The 19,197-nt window shown below is 41.9% G+C and overlaps 1 protein-coding gene across 1 annotated transcript in view; it reads right to left on the bottom strand.

The window, feature by feature from the left end:
• LOC145523704 (olfactory receptor 9A4-like) overlaps positions 1 to 19,197 on the bottom strand; it is a 150,526-nt gene that overhangs the window by 74,418 nt on the left and 56,911 nt on the right. Inside the window, exon 2 of the mRNA XM_081534445.1 lies at positions 17,928 to 18,262. Within this exon, the coding sequence (XP_081390571.1) occupies positions 17,928 to 17,979 (52 nt within the window). The 5' untranslated portion in view covers positions 17,980 to 18,262. The remainder of the gene's footprint in view (positions 1 to 17,927; positions 18,263 to 19,197) is intronic.

The raw sequence follows: 19,197 nt of genomic DNA on the forward strand, positions 1-19,197 counted from the left end.
ACAGAGGCAGAAGATAGGATAAGTGAGATAGAAAATAGAATGGTGGAAATAAATGAGGCAGAAAGGAAAAAAGAAAAAAGAATTAAAAGAAATGAGGAAACCTCAGGGATATCTGGGACAATATGAAATGCCCCAACATTTGAATCATAGGAGTCCCAGAAGAAGACGACAAAAGGAAAGGCCATGAAAAAATACTCGAGGAGATAATATTTGAAAATTTCCCTAAAATGGGGAAGGAAATAGTCACAGAAGTCCAAGAAACCCAGAGAGTCCCAAACAGGATAAACCCAAGACGAAACACCCCAAGACACATATTAATCAAATTAACAAAGATCAAACACAAAGAACAAATATTAAAAGCAGCAAGGGAAAAACAACAAATAACACACAAGGGGATTCCCATAAGGATAACAGCTGATCTTTCGATAGAAACTCTTCAGGCTAGAAGGGAATGGCAGGACATACTTAAAGTAATGAAAGAGAATAACCTACAGCCCAGATTACTGTACCCAGCAAGGATCTCATTCAGATATGAAGGAGAATTCAAAAGCTTTACAGACAAGAAAAAGCTGAGAGAATTCAGCACCACCAAACCAGCTCTCCAACAAATGCTAAAGGATCTTCTCTAGACAGGAAACACAGAAAGGGGGTATAAACACGAACTCAAAACAACAAAGTAAATGGCGACGTGACCATACTTACCAATAATTACCTTAAATGTAAATGGGTTGAATGCCCCAACCAAAAGACAAAGACTGGCTGAATGGATGCAAAAACAAGACCCCAATATATGTTGTCTACAAGAGACCCACCTCAAAACAAGGGACACATTCGGACTGAAAGTGAAGGGCTGGAAAAAGATATTTCATGCAAACGGAGACCAAAAGAAAGCAGGAGTCGCAATACTCATTTCAGATAAAATAGACTTTAAAATAAAGGCTGTGAGGTGGCAGTCCTAAGATGGCGGGAGAATAGGATGGGGAAATGACTTTCTCTCCCACAAATTCACCAAAAGAACATTTAGACGCCGAGCAAATTCCACAAAACAACTTGTGAATGCTGGCAGAGGACATCAGACACACAGAAAGGCAGATCATAGTCTTCGAAAGGAGGTAGGACAAAATATAAAAGATAAAAAGAGAGGCAAAAGAAGTAGGGACAGAGATCCGTCCCGGGAAGGGAGTATTAAAAAAGAGAGAAGTTTCCAAACACCAGGAAACACTCTCTCCGGTGGGTTGGTGGCAAGCCTTGGAATCACAAAGGGCAAAATAACCGGGAGGAAAAATAAATAAATTATTAAACCCCGCAGTTTACATACCTAGCAGCAATTCCCAGCTGTCGCGGGGGCGCAGCCCAGACACACGCTTCCCCAGCTAGCAAGCGGAGACCGGGCAGGGAGGGGCGGGCCACATTGCTTTGGGTTAGGACTGAGCCTGAATGCCCTGTGGGCAATCTGAGGGAACTAGTTGGAGACAGCAACCTAGACCGTGGGATAGCTTTCCCGCGAAAAGCCCTAACCTAAGACACCCCCAGGCCGGCTCACAGAACAAAGGACTGAGCAGAGTAAACCAGCCACAGACTGGCCCATCCCCAGCAGGAGACAGGAAGGGGAGGGCAGCGAGAGCCAGAAGGGCAGAATCGTGGCCTCAGAGAGGCATTCTATACCAAACCGCAAACAGATCTCGCTGCTAACCAGGACTGCTTGGAACTCTGGAGGGTTGACACCCGCCGAGAGGGTCGCAGCCAGAGATCAGATCCCCAGGGGAGAGCACGGCACACCTGGGAAGCTGCGCCCATTGTACACCCAGAAAACCGAGCGGCTGGGTCAGGGGAAGGGAAAAAGGCGCAGCCCCCGACAGCGCTAGCCAAAAACCTGGTCACCGGCACTGCTCGGACCTGGGAAGGGCACAAAACCCAGGCTCAACCAAGTCTGCGCCTTTGTGAAGTACCCAGGAACCAGAACCTGAGAGGCTTAGACCTGGGAAATACAGGAAACCCCAGGGGCTGCTTCAGACAGTTCCTGGCAGTGCAACCTAGAGCCTGAGCAGTGTAGACTGGGAAAGCATACACGCCGTGAGCGGGGCAAACCCAGAATGGCCAAAACATTGTGAGCACACGCCAGTGAGATTTGTTTGCAGTGTTCCTCCCTCCCCACAGCACGACTGAACAAGTGAGACTAAAAAAAAAAAAAGTGACCACCACCGCCCCCCTTGTATCAGGGCGGAAATTAGACACTGAAGAGACCAGCAAACAGAAGAAGCTAAAAGAAACAGAAGGAATCGCTTTGGAAGTGACAGATGCAACAGATTAAAATCCTGTAATTAGCACCAACTACATAGGAAGGGGCCTAGAGACCTTTAGAAGTACAAGCTGGACCAAGGAACTATCTAAAAATGAACTGACCCCACACAATCCATAACAGCTCCAGAGAAAGTCTGAGATATATTTTTACTAGTTTTGTTTTTTAAATTTTTAAAACTTTTTTAAATTATTTTTTTGTTAATTTTTTTAAATTTTATTTTCTTATTTTATTTTTATTTTTAAGTCCCCTACTGCTCCTTCAATTTTCATTTTTATAACCTACTATAACCTTGCAAAAAAAAAAGACCCTATTTTTCTTTTTTTTTCTTTACGACATTTTTAAAGTAAACTTCATATATATATATTATAATTTTTGTGACTTTGGTGGGGTTTTTTTCCTGTTTTTTTTTTCTTTCTTTTCTTCTTTTCTTTCTCCTTTTTTAATATGGTATTTTTGAGAACCTAACCTCTACTCTAGATTTTTAATCTTTGCTTTTTAGTATTTGTTATCAACTTTGTATCTTCAAGAACCCAATCTTCAGCACCCATTTTTACTTGGGAACAAGATCACTGGCTTGATTGCTCTCTCCCCCTTTTAGCTCTCCTTTTTCTCCACCAAGTCACCTCCATCTCCCCACTCCCCCTTTTCTTCTCTACCCAACTCTGTGAATCTCTTTGTGTGTTCCGGGCTGTGGAGAACACTTAGAGAACTGATTACTGGCTGTATCTGTCTCTCTTCTTTTGAGTCCCCCTTTTCTCCTTCAGGCCACCTCTGTCTCCTTCCTCCCTCTTCTCTTCCCTGTGTAACTCCATGAACACCTCTGAGAGATCCAGACAGTGGAGAGCACATAGGGAAGAGATTACTGGCTAGCTTGCTCTCGCCCCTTTTTATTCTCCTCTTCTCCTCCTGGCCACCTCTATCTCCCTCCTCCCTCTTCTCTTCTCCATGTAACTCTGTGAACCTCTCCGGGTGTCCCTCACTGTGGAGAAACCTTTCATCATTAACCTAGATGTTTTATCATCAGTGCTGTATAGATGGAGAAGTCTTGAGGCTACTGTAAGAAGAAGACTGAAAACCAGAGAGAGGAGACTTAAGTCCAAATCTTGAGAACACCAGAGAACTCCTGAATCCAGGAAGCATTAAACAAGAGGACCTCATCAAACACCTCCATACCTACACTGAAACCAAGCACCACCCAAGGGCCAACAAGTCCCAGAGTAAGATATACCACGCAAATTCTCCAGCAACACAAGAACATAGCCCTGAACTTCAACATACAGGCTGCTCAAAGTCACACCAAACCCACTGACATCTCAAAACTCATTACTGGACACTTCATTGCACTCCAGAGAGAAGATATCAAGCTCCACCCACCAGAACACCGACACAAGCTTCCCCGACCAGGAAACCTTGACAAGCCACCCGTCTAACCCCACCCACAGTGAAGAACCTCCACAATAAAGAGGAACCACAAACTGCCAGAAAACAGGCCACCCCAAACACAGTAATATAAACAAGATGAAAAGGCAGAGAAATACCCAGCAGGTAAAGGAACAGGATAAATGCCCTCCGAATCAAACAAAAGAGGAAGAGATAGGGAATCTATCTGATAAAGAATTCTGAATAATGATAGTGAAAATGATCCAAAATCTGGAAAACAAATTGAAGTTACAGATAAATAACCTGGAGACAAGGATCGAGAAGATGCAAGAAAGGTTTAACAAGGACTTAGAAGAAATAAAAAAGAGTAATTATATAATGAATAATGCAATAAATGAGATCAAAAACACTCTGGAGGGAACCAACAGCAGAATAACGGAGGCAGAAGATAGGATAAGTGAGATAGAAGATAGAATGATAGAAATAAATGAAACAGAGAGGAAAAAAGAAAAAAGAATTAAAAGAAATGAGGACAACCTCAGAGACCTCTGGGACAATGTTAAACGCACCAACATACGAATCATAGGAGTCCCAGAAGAAAAAGACAAAAAGAAAGACCATGAGAAAATACTCGAGGAGATAATAGTTGAAAACTTCCCTAAAGTGGGGAAGGAAATAATCACCCAAGTCCAAGAAACCGAGAGAGTCCGAAACAGGATAAACCCAAGACAAAACACCCCAAGACACATATTAATCAAATTAACAAAGATCAAACACAAAGAACAAATATTAAAAGCAGCAAGGGAAAAACAACAAATAACACACAAGGGGATTCCCATAAGGATAACAGCTGAACTTTCAATAGAAACTCTTCAGGCTAGAAGGGAATGGCAGGACATATTTTAAGTGATGAAAGAAAATAATCTACAGCCCAGATTACTGTATCCTGCAAGAATCTCATTCAAATACTAAGGAGAAATCAAAAGCTTTACAGACAAGAAAAAGCTGAGAGAATTCAGCACCACCAAACCATCTCTCCAACAAATGCTAAAGGATCTTCTCTAGACAGGAAACACAGAAAGGGGGTATAATCTCGAACCCAAAACAATAAGGTAAATGGAAACAGGATCATACTTATCAATAATTACCTTAAATGTAAAAGGGTTGAATGTCCCAACCAAAAGACAAAGACTGGCTGAATGGATACAAAAACAAGACCCCTATATATGTTGTCTATAAGAGACCCACCTCAAAACAAGGGACACATACAGATTGAAAGTGAAGGGCTGGAAAAAGATATTTCATGCAAATAGAGACCAAAAGAAAGCAGGAGTAGCAATACTCATATCAGATAAAACAGACTTTAAAACAAAGGCAGTGCAAAAAGAAAAAGATGAACACTACCTAATGATCAAAGGATAAATCCAAGAAGAAGATATAACCATTATAAATATATATGCACCCAACATAGGAGCACCACAATATGTAAGGCAAATGCTAACAAATATGAAACGGGAAATTAACAATAACACAATAATAGTGGGAGACTTTAATACCCCACTCACACCTATGGACAGATCAACTAAACAGAAAATTAACAAGGAAACACAAACTTTAAATGATACAATAGATAAGTTAAACCTAATTGATATCTATAGGACATTTCACCCCAAAACAATGAATTTCACCTTTTTCTCAAGCGCACACGGAACCTTCTCCAGAATAGATCACATCCTGGGCCATAAATCTAGCCTTGGTAAATTCAAAAAAATTGAAATCATACCAATCATATTCTCTGACCACAATGCAGTAAGATTAGACCTCAATTACAGGAAAAAAAACTATTAAAAATTCCAACATATGGAGGCTAAACTACATGCTTCTGAATAACCAACAAATTACAGAAGAAATCAAAATATGCTAGAAACGAATGAAAACGAGAACACAACAACCCAAAACCTATGGGACACTGTAAAAGCAGTGCTAAGGGGAAGGTTCATAGCAATACAGGCGTACCCCAAGAAACAAGAAAAAAAAATCAAATAAATAACCTAACTCTACACCTAAAGCAACTCGAGAAAGAAGAAATGAAGAACCCCAGGGTTAGTAGAAGGAAAGAAATCTTAAAAATTAGGGCAGAAATAAATGCAAAAGAAACAAAAAAGACCATAGCAAAAATCAACAAAACTAAAAGCTGGTTTTTCGAGAAGATAAACAAAATTGACAAACCATTAGCCAGACTCATCAAGAAACAAAGGGAGAAGAATCAAATCAAAAAAATTAGAAATGAAAATGGAGAGGTCACAACAGACTACACAGAAATACAAAGGATCATGAGACTACTACCAATAGCTATATGCCAAAAAAATAGACAACTTGGAAGAAAAGGACAAATTCTTAGAAGAGTATAACTTTCCATAACTGAACCAGGAAGAAATACAAGATCTTAACAGACCCATCACAAGCACAGAAATTGAAACTGTAATCAGAAATCTTCCAGCAAACAGAAGCCCAGGACCAGATGGCTTCACCACTGAATTCTACCAAAAATTTAGAGAAGAGCTAACACCTGTCTTACTCAAAGTCTTCCAGAAAATTGCAGAAGAAGGTAAACTTCCAAACTCATTCTATGAGGCCACCATCACCCTAATTCCAAAACCAGACAAAGATGCCACAAAAAAACAAAACTACAGGCCAATATCACTGATGAACATAGATGCAAAAATCCTTAATAAAATTCTAGCAAACAGAATCCAACAACATATTTAAAAGATCATACATCATGACCAAGTGGGCTTTATCCCAGGAATGCAAGGTTTCTTTAATATATGCAAATCAATCAATGTAATACACCACATTAACAAATTGAAAGATAAAAACTATATGATTATCTCAATAGATGCAGAAAAAGCCTCTGACAATATTCAACATCCATTTATGATAAAAACCCTCCAGAAAGCAGGAATAGAAGGAACATACCTCAACATAATAGAAGCTATATAAGACAAACCCACAGCAAATATCCTCAATGGTGAAAAATTGGAAGCATTTCCCCTAAAGTCAGGAACAAGGCAAGGATGCCCACTCTCACCACTACTATTCAACATAGTTTTGGAAGTTTTGGCCACAGCAATCAGAGCAGAAAAAGAGATAAAAGGAATACAGATAGGAAAAGAAGAAGTAAAACTCTCACTGTTTGCAGATGACATGATCCTCTACATAGAAAACCCTAAAGACTCCACCAGAAAATTACTAGAGCTAATCAATGAATATAGCAAAGTTGCAGGATATAAAATTAACGCACAGAAATCCCTTGCATTCCTATACACCAACGAGAAAACAGAAAGAGAAGTTAAGGAAACAATACCATTCACCATTGCAACAAAAAGAATAAAATACTTAGGACTATATCTACCTAAAGAAACAAAAGACTTATATATAGAAAACTATAAAACACTGATGAAAGAAATCAAAGAGGACACAAACAGACGGAGAAATATATTGTGTTCATGGATTGGAAGAATTAATACAGTGGAAATGAATATACTACCCAAAGCAATCTATAGATTCAATACAATCCCTATCAAGCTACCAATGGTATTTTTCACAGAACTCAGTTCAGTTCAGTCGCTCAGTCGTGTCTGACTCTTTGCGACCCCATGAACGGCAGCACGCCAGGCCTCCCTGTCCATCACCAACTCCCAGAGTCCACCCAAACCCATGTCCATCGAGTCAGTGATGCCATCCAACCATCTCATCCTCTGTCGTCCCCTTCTCCTCCTGCCCCCAATCCTACCCAGCACTGGGGTCTTTTCCAATGAGTCAACCCTTCACATGAGGTGGCCAAAGTATTGGAGTTTCAGCTTCAACATCAGTCCTTCCAATGAACACCCAGGATTGATCTCCTTTAGGATGGATTGATTGGACCTCCTTGCAGTCCAAGGGACTCTCAAGAGTCTTCTCCAACACCACAGTTCAAAAGCATCAATTCTGCGGCGCTCAGCTTTCTTCAGCATCCAACTCTCACATCCATACATGACCACTGGAAAAAGCATAGCCTCGACTAGATGGACTTTTGTTGGCAAAGTAATGTCTCCGCTTTTAAATATGCTATCTAGGTTGGCCGTAACCTTCCTTCCAAGGAGTAAGCGTCTTTTAATTTCATGGCTGCAATCACCATCAGCAGTGATTTTGGAGCCCCCAAAAATAAAGTCTGACACTGTTTCCACTGTTTCCCCTTCTATTTCCCATGAAGTGATGGGACCAGATGCCATTATCTTAGTTTTCTGAACGTTGAGCTAGAATAAATAATTTCACAATTTGTATGGAAAAACAAAAAACCTCGAATAGCCAAAGCAATCTTGAGAAAGAAGAATGGAACTGGAGGAATCAACCTGCCTGACTTCAGGCTCTACTACAAAGCCACAGTCATCAAGACAGTATGGTACTGGCACAAAGATAGAAATATAGATTAATGGAACAAAATAGAAAGCCCAGAGATAAATCCACGCACCTATGGACACCTTATCTTCAACAAAGGAGGCAAGAATATACAATGGAGAAAAGACAATCTCTTTAACAAGGGGTGCTGGGAAAACTGGTCAACCACTTGTAAAAGAATGAAACTAGAACACTTGCTAACACCATACACAAAAATAAACTCAAAATGGATTAAAGATCTAAACGTAAGACCAGAAACTATAAAACTCCTAGAGGAAAACATAGGCAAAACACTCTCCGACATAAACCACAGCAGGATCCTCTATGACCCACCTCCCAGAATATTGGAAATAAAAGCAAAAATAAACAAATGGGACCTAGTTAAAATTAAAAGCTTTTGCACAACAAAGGAAACTATAAGCAAGGTGAAAAGAATGGGAGAAAATAATAGCAAATGAAGCAACGGACAAACAATTAATATCAGACATGTCCACTGAACATTATGAAGATGCCACGTGGTGATGATGACCCAGAAGACCCAGCATCTCATGTGGATAAAGGAGGCATAGTCTCCCTTTCTATTCCTCCTTCAATACTGAGGTGCCTTGCTGACTGTTCTGGATTCATATTTCCAGATTGAGGGGTTCCATCATTTCAGTGTTTTGCAACCCTGGCCACATGTTACAATACTAAGATGTATTTTAAAATACTGATGCCAAGGCACCAGAAATTCTGATGTAATGAATTGGTCTTGGAGTAAGTTTACCCAAGTAATTTTATTATGTACACATATCAAGAAACAGAACCTTTGTGCACTGTTGGGAAGGAGATGATCAGCTTCCTGGGCCAGTGACTAATAAAGTCCTTCTAGCTTTGCCCGTTGTCATCAACCACATACCCAGGGGCTCTTTGACAACATCCAGCTGATCCTTCAATCTCTCAGGCACATATTGTCAAAAACAGACAGTATTACCTCAAGGAAAGGAACCAGCGTGTTTTCTCATACCTGCATCACTCCCTTTGGAAACACAGACATGAGAGATTATAGAACAGGGAATAAGCTAATGAAGAAGACAGGACAGTGTGTGATGGGCTAGCTCTCACTGGACTTCCTGTACTCTGTTAACCGGTGGTGACATTAGCCATATATATGGCTTATGCAGGGATCCCGGGTCACCTGATCTTGACAAGCACCCTTCCTCCTCACGACCTCATCTCCCTCTTTGGCTCAGAAACAGTTCCTTCAAGGCTCAGTGAGGGACATCTTCTATCTCATTCTAGCTCCTAACAAGGTCATAAAATTAAAGAAACAGGTTGTCATCTCTCCATCTGGATCATCCACCTGGTTGAAAAATACTATGCGGGGAGGAGCAGATATGTTTCCTGGGGTGTCCCCTCAGGAGTTTGAGAAACACTGCCTTCCTCAATAACTAGGGGCATGACACAGTCCTGTCGAGGCTATTCCAGGACCGGCAGTCACAAGGTTAATTTTCTGTCACAAAGGCTCATGTCTCCTGAATCATCCAAAAACAACACTGTGGACTAACCCAATGTCCCAAAGTTTCTTGGCACAGCCCAGCAGCCGGATATTTATTCTGGTCTTGGACTTTCAGGGTCAATATATGGAAGTGAGACAAAGCAGCAGACACACAGTTCTGCAGAAAGACCCCAACTTACGTTAACAACTCCAATACACAGAACCACGCTCAGGCGCATCAGACTTGATCACTCAGCTAACACAGGAAGTCACACGTGTGTGCTTGAACTTCACTCCCTATCTCATGACTCATCATCAACACTTACACAAATGTGTGTCACAGGGGAATCTGGGGAGCAACTGAAGCTGTCTACTTCTCCTTTCTCACCTCCTTAGACACTATCCTATCCACCCAGAGACGTAATGCCTTTGCTATGGAGAAGGCAGTGTACTTCCTTCAGGTGTGACCTAGCTCGTCCCACTGCTCTTCTCTCCACCTGGTGGAGAAAAGGGAAGGGAACGTGCCTCCTGGCATAGGAGTGAACCCACACGGTGAAGGCAGGAAGTAGGGCTCAGACATTTTCAGTGATAAGAAAGATTTTTCTCAAGTTCTCATCCCTGCCACTAGATCAACATTGGCCACCATGGAGGAAAGCTAAGAATCCTGTTTCAATACACCTCTCCCTTTCAGCCTTCTCATATCCTTTATTTGCCAGAGGTCATCTCATTTATCCACTTCCAGAAGTTGGCAGTTGCCACCGTGATGACAGGCATGCTGCCCTGTTCTCTCCTTTCATCCTTTTCAAGATTTCCCTGAGATTAAGGATGTTCATCAGACCAGATAGCAATCACTTCCCTATGCCAGAAGGTCACAGCTGGGCCATGCTCAGGATAATTCTAGGAACTGAATGCCGACAATATCCTGAGATAACGTTTATTTTTCCCCAAAGCTTAGGCAAATTGTATAGTTAGGGGACAGACTGCCTGATGCTGAAGCTGAAACTCCAATACTTTGGCCACCTGATGCAAAGAACTGACTCATTGGAAAAGACCCTGATGCTGGGAAAGATTGAAGGCAGGAGGAGAAGGGGATGACAGAGGATTAGACAGTTGGATGGCATCAGCAACTCAATGGACATGAATTTGAGTAAGCTCCGGGGGAGTTGGTGATGGACAACGAAGCCTGGTGTGCTGCAGTCCACGAGGTTGCAAAGAGTCAGACATGACTGAGTGACTGAACTGAACTGAGACTGCCTGTAATTAGGATCTCCTCTCTGTCTCCTATTTTCCACCTTATACAACTGGTCATCTACAATTTATGCCAAGGTCTGGGCTGGGGGAAGATGATGAGAGCTCAGAACCCATTGTGATTCTTCATGGATAGACAACCCGTGCTGAGTGCAATGAGCTGTGTACCTTCCATGATTCAGGTCCCAACATTTTAACAGACACCTATTGTTCTACCAAGTCTCATGATCATATGCATCTGTTGCAAAAAGAATTCTGAGCTCTACTCTACACCAAAAACTGGAGATAGAAAGGAAGACTATAGCACAGAACTTGACCTCAGGGAGCTCAAAGTATTACATGAAGCTCTTAGCTTATATTCTTTTAAGTATGGTTTGAATTATTTTTCATTATGAATACTCATTACTTAATCACATCCATCTCATTAGCCACTTTGCTTTCTATTCATTAATCTTGAAAGTCATTCTTAAAGTTAATTACCTTCATCAACTCAACACTCACTATTTGGATAGAGTAGTCAGTTCAGACTGAAGCAGGGAGATGCAGGATTCCAAGATCAGTTCCCCAGAAAAAAGTGTTTCCATGGATTATATGACATCTTCACATCTTATATGCGAAGACATAAGAAAAGAATTTAAAGTAGGTATATAGAATTTCATGCAAATGGAAATAAAACATTACTTTTATTCTGGAAAAAAAAAACAAAAACAAAATCCAAATCAGAAAAGGAATAAAACCATACTTAACTCCACAGTGAATGAAATTTTCATAATAATAATGATATAGTCACTGAACAATGGTTTAATTAAAATAGCAATAATTTAGGGGAGAATGAGAGGGAGAAGTGGTGTCTAAATGAATTAAATCCACAGTTATCTCAACAGAAAATGAATTAAAAATTTTAAAACTGATAAACCAATTGATAGCAGTATAAGCTTATCATCAGGTTGTGTGGAAATAATTATCGGAAAAGTTAAAAGTGATTTTCTCTGTGAAATAGCACTGGCTATGTGGGAGGGAAAAGTAATGGTGACTTACAGTTTTTCAGTACAGGTCCTTTAGTACTGTTTGATTTTTCAAAACATGCATATGTTTTAGTTTGATTTTAAGACCTACTTTTCCTTCCAGGTGACTATTCTAACTACACTTGACTCTGACATGCTACTGAGACTCAGGATGTTTGAAGCATCAGTAACTGAGTGACCAGTATTGAGTTCTGACAACTTTAGCCAATAATAAGTTCTTGACCACAGAAACCAAGGTCAAGGAAAGAGCAAATAATTATTAATATGTACTTTTCCTGCAAATGACAAAGCATAAAACCATGGTCCACAGAAGAATAATGATATTCAAAGGCTGCCTATGCCTCACTCAATATATCGTAAATTCAGTCTGGGTTACTGTCAAAGACAGAACTGTCAGAGGGTTTGAATGGAAGGTCCATTAACACAGCATGGTAGACTGCGGCCCTCTAAAGATCTCGTGCGGGCCCAAACCAGCCTGTGAACTGGAGGAAATAGAATATAGAGACAACAGTTACAAGCTATTCTAGTAACTAAAGTGAAAACTTTTGAGGGTGTGAATTAATGTGAGCAAGAAAGACATGCAAGAAGGTGGATGGGGATAAAGGAAGGTCTCCAAATGAGTTGATGGCTATGATCCATCTTTCTATCGCTCTTGCTCTATACAAAGAAGAGGCTCTAGTTTTCATACCTGGTGGACTGGAGAAATGATGCTAGCAGCAAGACAAGGAGATTGAGTGGGGCCTGTTTGGGGTACACTGAGTGACAGCATTAATGACACATCCAGATGGAAGTGAATGATAGGCAATGGGAAAGAGGGTCAGGAGCTCAGTGATGAAGTCAGGTCTGGACACTGAGTTACTTCAGCATCAAAGGGATACCTCAGACAGGAGAAAGTATATAGACAGAAAATGTTCATAAATAATCATTTTTTCCTAAACTTTAAATTATTTATTTTGTATTGGGGTTTTAGAAAGGGCAGAAGAACCAGAGATCAAATTGCCAACATCCACTGGATCATCAAAAAAGCAAGAGAATTCCAGAAAAACAGCTACTTCTGCTTCATTGACTATGCTAAAGCCTTTGACTGTGTAGATCAAAACAAACTGTGGAAAATTCTTAAAGAGATGAGAATACCAAGCAACAGTTAGAACTGGACATGGAACAATGGACTGGTTCCAAATTGGGAAAGGAGTACATCAAGGTTGTATATTGTCACCCTGCTTATTTAATTTATATAAAGAGTACATTATGTAAAATGCCGAGCTGGACGAAGCATAAGCTGGAATCAAGGTTGCCAGGAGAAATATCAATAACCTCAGATATGCAGATGACACTACCCTTATGGCAGAAAGCAAAGAGGAACTAAAGAGCCTCTTGATGAAAGTGAAAGAGGAGAGTGAAAAAGTTGGCTTAAAGCTCAACATTCAGAAAACCAAGATCATGACATCTGGTCCCATCGCTTCATGGGAAATAGATGGGTAAACAGTGGAAACAGTGAGAAAATTTATTTTCTTGAGTTCCAAAATCACTGCAGATGGTGACTGTGGCCATGAAATTAAAAGACACTTGCTCCTTGGAAGAAAAGCTATGACAAACCTAGGCAGCATATTAAAAAGCAGTGACATTACTTTGCCAACAAAGGTCCATACAGTCAAAGCCATTATTTTTCCAGTAGTCATGTATGAATGTGAGAGTTGGACTATAAAGAAAGTTGAGCACCAAACAATTGATGCTTTTGAACTGTGGTGTTGGAGAAGACTCTTGAGAGTCCCTTGGACTACAAGGAGATCAAACCAGTCCATCCTAAAGGAAATCAGTCCTGAATATTCATTGGAAGGACTGATGCTGAAGCTGAAACTCCAATACTTTGGCCATCTGATGGAAAGAACTGACTCTTTGGAAAAGACCCTGATGCTGGGAAAGATTGAAGGTGGCAGGAAAAGGGACGACAGAGGATGAGATGGTTGGATGGCATCACCGACTTGATGGACATGAGTTTGAGCAAGCTCTGGGAGTTGGTGATGGACAGGGAGGCCTGGCGTGCTGCAGTCCACAGGGTCCTAAAGAGTCGGACACGACTGAGGGGCTGGACAACAACAATTTAGGCATAGCCGATTAACAACGTTGTGGTAGTTTCAGGTGAACAGTGAAAGGATTCAACCATACATATACATGTATCCATTCTCCCCTAAATGCTCCTTCCATCCAGGCTGGCACATAATATTGAGAAGAGTTAGTGCTATACACTAGGTCCTTGTTGGTTATCCATTTTAAATATAGTAGTATGTACGTGACCTTCCCAAAGCCTCTGACTATCCCTCCCCCCAGCAACCATAAGTTTGTTTTCCAAGTCAGTGCCTCTCTTTCTGTTTTGAAATAAGTTAATTTGTATCATTTCTTTTTAGATTCTACTTATAAGGGATGCCATACCATAGCTCCCCTTTTCTGTCTGACTTACTTCCTTTAGTATGACACTCTCTGGGTCTAACCATGTTGCTACAGATGGCATTATTTCATTCTTTTTAATGGGTGAGCATTATTACATCTTCTTTATCCATTCTTCTGTCGATGGACATTTAGGTTGCTTCCACGTCTTGGCCATTATAAACAGTGCTGCAAAGAACATTGAGGTACATGTACCCCTTCAGACCATGTTGTTCTCTGGATATGTGCCCAGGAATGGGCCTGCAGGGTCATATGGTAGCCCTATTTTTGGTTTAAGGAACCTCCATACTGCACCAATTTACCTTTCCACCAACAGTGTAGGAGGGTTCCTTTCTCTCCACACCCTCTCCAGCATTTATTTGTAGATCTTTTGATGATATCCATTCTGACTGGTGTGAAGTGATATCTCATTGTAGTTTTGATTTGCATTTCTCTAAACCCTAGCAATGTTGAACATCTTTTCACATGCCTATTGGCCATCTGTGTGACTTCTTCGGAGAAATGGGAAAGTCTTTGTTTATTATGTCAGGGAAAAAGAGAAAGTCCTAATAATAAAGTGAGCCTTCTCTTTTTGCCATGGTGTTTGTTATTGTTGTTGGTTGTTGCTGTTTTTATGTGCTGTTGTTGTTGTTCCATTCATTTATTTCAAAGAGAAGGAAAGCTAACAAGTGACCAGTTTTGCTATCTTGAGCTGAAAGGCCATGCTAGCAAAGACCCTAATGGAGTTGTAAAGGATAATAGCCCAAAGGAAGAGAACAATTCTGGGATTAGATTATTTTAGCACTTCCCTGGCACTGCTTCATTTTTAGCCAGTTGAGGTCCCTGTAAATTATCCACGAGCTAAAAGACATAGTGAGCTAGAAGCTGTGATGGGGGGAATGGGGTTTGCCCTGGTTTGCTTGGGAATGAAAGGCTTCCCCAGGACAAAAGACTTTCAGTGCCTGGACTGAGAAAGTTCTGGGGAAAACAGGATGAACATGTCACCCTCAATGGGGGTGAAATAAAGAAATTGGCCATAGCTCTCATACAAACTATTTCTCCAAATTCCCTCAAAATTCATCCAGAGTGGGAAGCAGACATTTATAGGGAAAACGTGGGTAAGTTCTCTCTCTGTGAAACTAAGATGGTCAAAACGTGTGTTCACTGGGAGGTTTGACCAACAAACTTTCACTAATGGAATCACAGCCCCAAAGATCTAATCAGGGAAAGCGTCTGGAGGAGGGGGACAGCAAAAGGACCCAGCCCTATATAAATAAGTATCCATTCTCCCCTAAATTCCCTTCCCGTGCAGGCTGCCACATAACACTGAGCAGAGTTCCCTGTGCTGTACTCTAGGTCCCTGCTGGTTATCCATTTTAAATATAGCACTGTGTACATGTCAATCCCAAACTACCTAACGATCCCTTTCATTGTTAATCAGCTATATTTCAACATAAAATAAAAAGTTAAAAACAATAAAAGAAAGTGTCTGGACTCTAATCCCTACAGATCCTACAAGGCAGAAGACAGGGTTGGGTAAGGACAGGAAGGGGCTTGGGCTGGGGCAGTGCCAGGTTGGCAGATGGCAAGCCGGGAATAATGGTTTCACGCGACTGAAGTGGTTAAAGTGGTAAGGATGCCAAGACAGGTGGATTAAAATGACCTCTGACACAAGGCCATTATTTAGTGCGTAAAACCAGGAAGAACAGCCTGTCTCCTGTCCTGGGACATATTCATGACATGAGACATCCTGAAGATCCTGTTGATTTTTCCTGTAGAGGCAGAATCTGTCTAACAGGGCATGTTGAAAGGTTAAGAGTCCCCTGAAGGGAATTCTAAACCACCGCTTCCTTTCAGAAACCCCTCAGGGCAAAACCAGCTCATCCCCATTAGCTTAGCTGAGCTGCTGGGTTAGACTTTAGTCTAAGGGAGCACAGGTTGGCCACCAAATTAAACTGGAATTTTAAACTGTGAGAGGCAGCACTGTATAATGAGAAGAAGCTGGCTTTTGCAATTAAAGAGACCTAGACATTAATCTGGTCTGGCCACTTCCTACCTGTGTCATCTTAGGTAAACTGACTTGTAACACTGGTTTAAAAATACATGTCTCAGGGTGGGAGGTGGGAGGGAGATTCAAGAAGGAGGGGACATATGTACACCTATGGTTAATTCATGTATTACAGAAATCAAAACAATATTATAAAACAATCATCAATCATTAAAAATAAATAAATATAATATTTTTAAAAATGCATGTCTCATAGGTGGCTTTGTGGAACAAAGACACAACCATATGAAAATATCAAGCTGGTGCTAATATGTAAGGAAGGGAACCTCCCTTCTGCCTCCATAGAGTAGCCCAACTCCCTGAGCGTGTGTGATGGTGGGAGTGCAATTGCAGGGGTGTGGCTGTGTGTGTGTATGTTTTTGATTGTGTGTATGTGTGTGAGACAATGTATTTGTGTGTGGCTGTATCTCTGTGTGCACTTTGCTCCACACACAATACACTCATCAGGAACTACAGGACTCCCATGGCACGTGGAGAGGATCAACACTTTTCTGGAACTGAAAGACAGTGTATTTATATGCATATGTGTATGGTCGTGTATGTGTAACTGTGGGGGATGATTGTGTATGTGTGATTGTGTGGGGCTGTGAGTGTAGAGGTGGCTGTGTATATGTGTGTGTGTGACTTTATGTGTGACTGTGTGCAGATGTGGCTGTGGGGGGGATTGTGTATGTATATGACTCTGTGTGATTATGTGTGTCTGTGTTGACCACATGATTGTGACTGTGTGTGTGTGTGTGTGTGTGTGTGTGTATGTGTGTATCTTCAGAGGATGCTCTGGCTTAGCATCTGAATGGGGAACAGAAACCCATTCCTCCTCCTCGTCATTCCTCAGCAGCCATCTGTCCACTGGTTGCTGCAGCTCTGAGACCAAGGCCAAATAAGCTCAACTTCTCCACCTCCACTCAGACTCCCAGCTCAAAAGCACACTCGTGGCTCCCACCCTGTTGTGAAAAGGGCTGGAACACATTTCTCTCCAACTCCAGAGGGACCAGAAGCTCCTTCCACCTCTGAGACATTCTGCTCCAGAGCCCTCTCTCTGCCATAGTTGGTCTACGGATCAGAAGTAATCCCCCAAACCCCAGAGGCTTGGTTCCCCTTGATGAAAAGGTGCCAGAGGCCCTCCTTCTTCCTCCATGTGCCTCGAGCCCTGTCTCTCAGTCCTCACCTCTGTCCTCCGTGTGCACTTGGCTCCACACACAACACACTCATCAGGAACTACGAGACTCCCACGGTACGTGGAAAAGATCGACACTTTCTGAAACTGCAAGTTCGAAGAAACTCTTTAGAAGGGCAAGCTTGCAGCACGAAGCTACCGAAGGGAAGAAATTCTTGCACCTCCCGAAAGAGCAGTCCAGAACTAGAGAGCTTCACCTGGCTCCCTGGCCTCCTTGTGGCTGGGCGCGTGGGAAGTGGATGAGAGACATGACAAGAAACAGCCTGCCTCACCAGTTTCTGGACGATTAAACCTTTGTTCCAAGGTTGCTGACCTAGGATGCCTGGAAAGAGCCAGATTGTAGAAAGGAAGAGGGGTGGAGGGATGAATGTGAAATAAATACACACCTACCAGAGGTGGAGAGCCAGTCCCTTGAACAGGGTTAAAGGAAGGTTCCATTCTCCCAGACAGGGCTGGCTGGGAGGGGAGGCAGTTTCACAGCTTTCTTGGTTCTTCTGCATTTGCACGTGACAGGCTCTCTTAGGTCTCAGTTTCTTCTCATTGTTCTCCTCCTTGAGCGTGAATAAATGCTAGGGAAGATTGCTTACCAACCCAGAGGGATCTGAAGGGCAGGGTGCACCGAGTTCTCAGCGAACACTCCAGGGAGATGCCAAAAAGCTGCCGAGTTACACTGAAATTGTCAAGATTGTCTTCTGTTTAACAGATTTCTGTTCTCTGCCCTCTGGAAAAACAGGAAGTGAGAGAGAGAAATTCCTCACCCTCTAAGGCTCATATCCTATTGGAGGATAAATTATAAAGAAATACCTCGTAAAATGCTAGAGAATAAGTGTGATGGATAAAAATAAAGCATAGACATGATCACAGGCTGGAAGTGATCATTTAAACCAAGTTATGGATGGAAGAGCTCCCGCAGAGTAAGCCAGCCACTCAAGTAACTAAGGGAAAGGTTGCTGTGCGGGACAGAGGCCGCTAAGCAACAATTTGCTTTGTTGAAAGAAGAGCAGGAAGGCCAAGGCGAATGAAGCAGAATAAGGAAGCAGAAGAGCAGCAGGTGTTGAGATGGGGAGATTCTGTAGTGACCGGATGGCCTAGGCGTCTCTGGCGAGGAGCATGAGGACTCACATTAAATCCTTTCCACTTTTGAATGAGTAACCCAACAGGAACAGCATCTGAATGGAAGCAAGCATTATTCCAAGTAGAGGTCGAGAAGACTTAAAGTCATCCCAAACTGAAATGCGACATTTTTGACAGTTTAAATTGCTTCCTAGTAACTGAAAGAGGGAACAAGTGACATATCCAGACTGTGAGTGGGTTGATACCCTATTTTCATACAACACCAAACATGTTTAGTCACTCAGTTGCGTCGGACTCTTTGTGACCCCATGAACTGCAGCACACCAGGCCTCTCTGTCCTTCACCATCTTCCAGGGTTTGCTCAAACTCATGTCCACTGAGTCAGTGATGCCATCCAACTATCTCATCTTCTGCCATCCCCTTCTCTTCATGCTTTCCATCTTTCCCAGCATCAGGGTCTTTTCCAGTGAGTCGACTCTTCGTATCAGTGGCCAAAGTATTGGAGCTTCAGCTTCGGCATCAGTCCTTCCAATGAATATTCAGGGTTTATTTCCCTTAGGAGTGACTGGTTTGATCTCCTTG

The sequence above is a fragment of the Giraffa tippelskirchi genome, chromosome 10, assembly GCF_054371585.1.
Source record: "Giraffa tippelskirchi isolate mGirTip1 chromosome 10, T2T-mGirTip1v1.2.pri, whole genome shotgun sequence".
Lineage (NCBI taxonomy): Eukaryota > Metazoa > Chordata > Mammalia > Artiodactyla > Giraffidae > Giraffa > Giraffa tippelskirchi.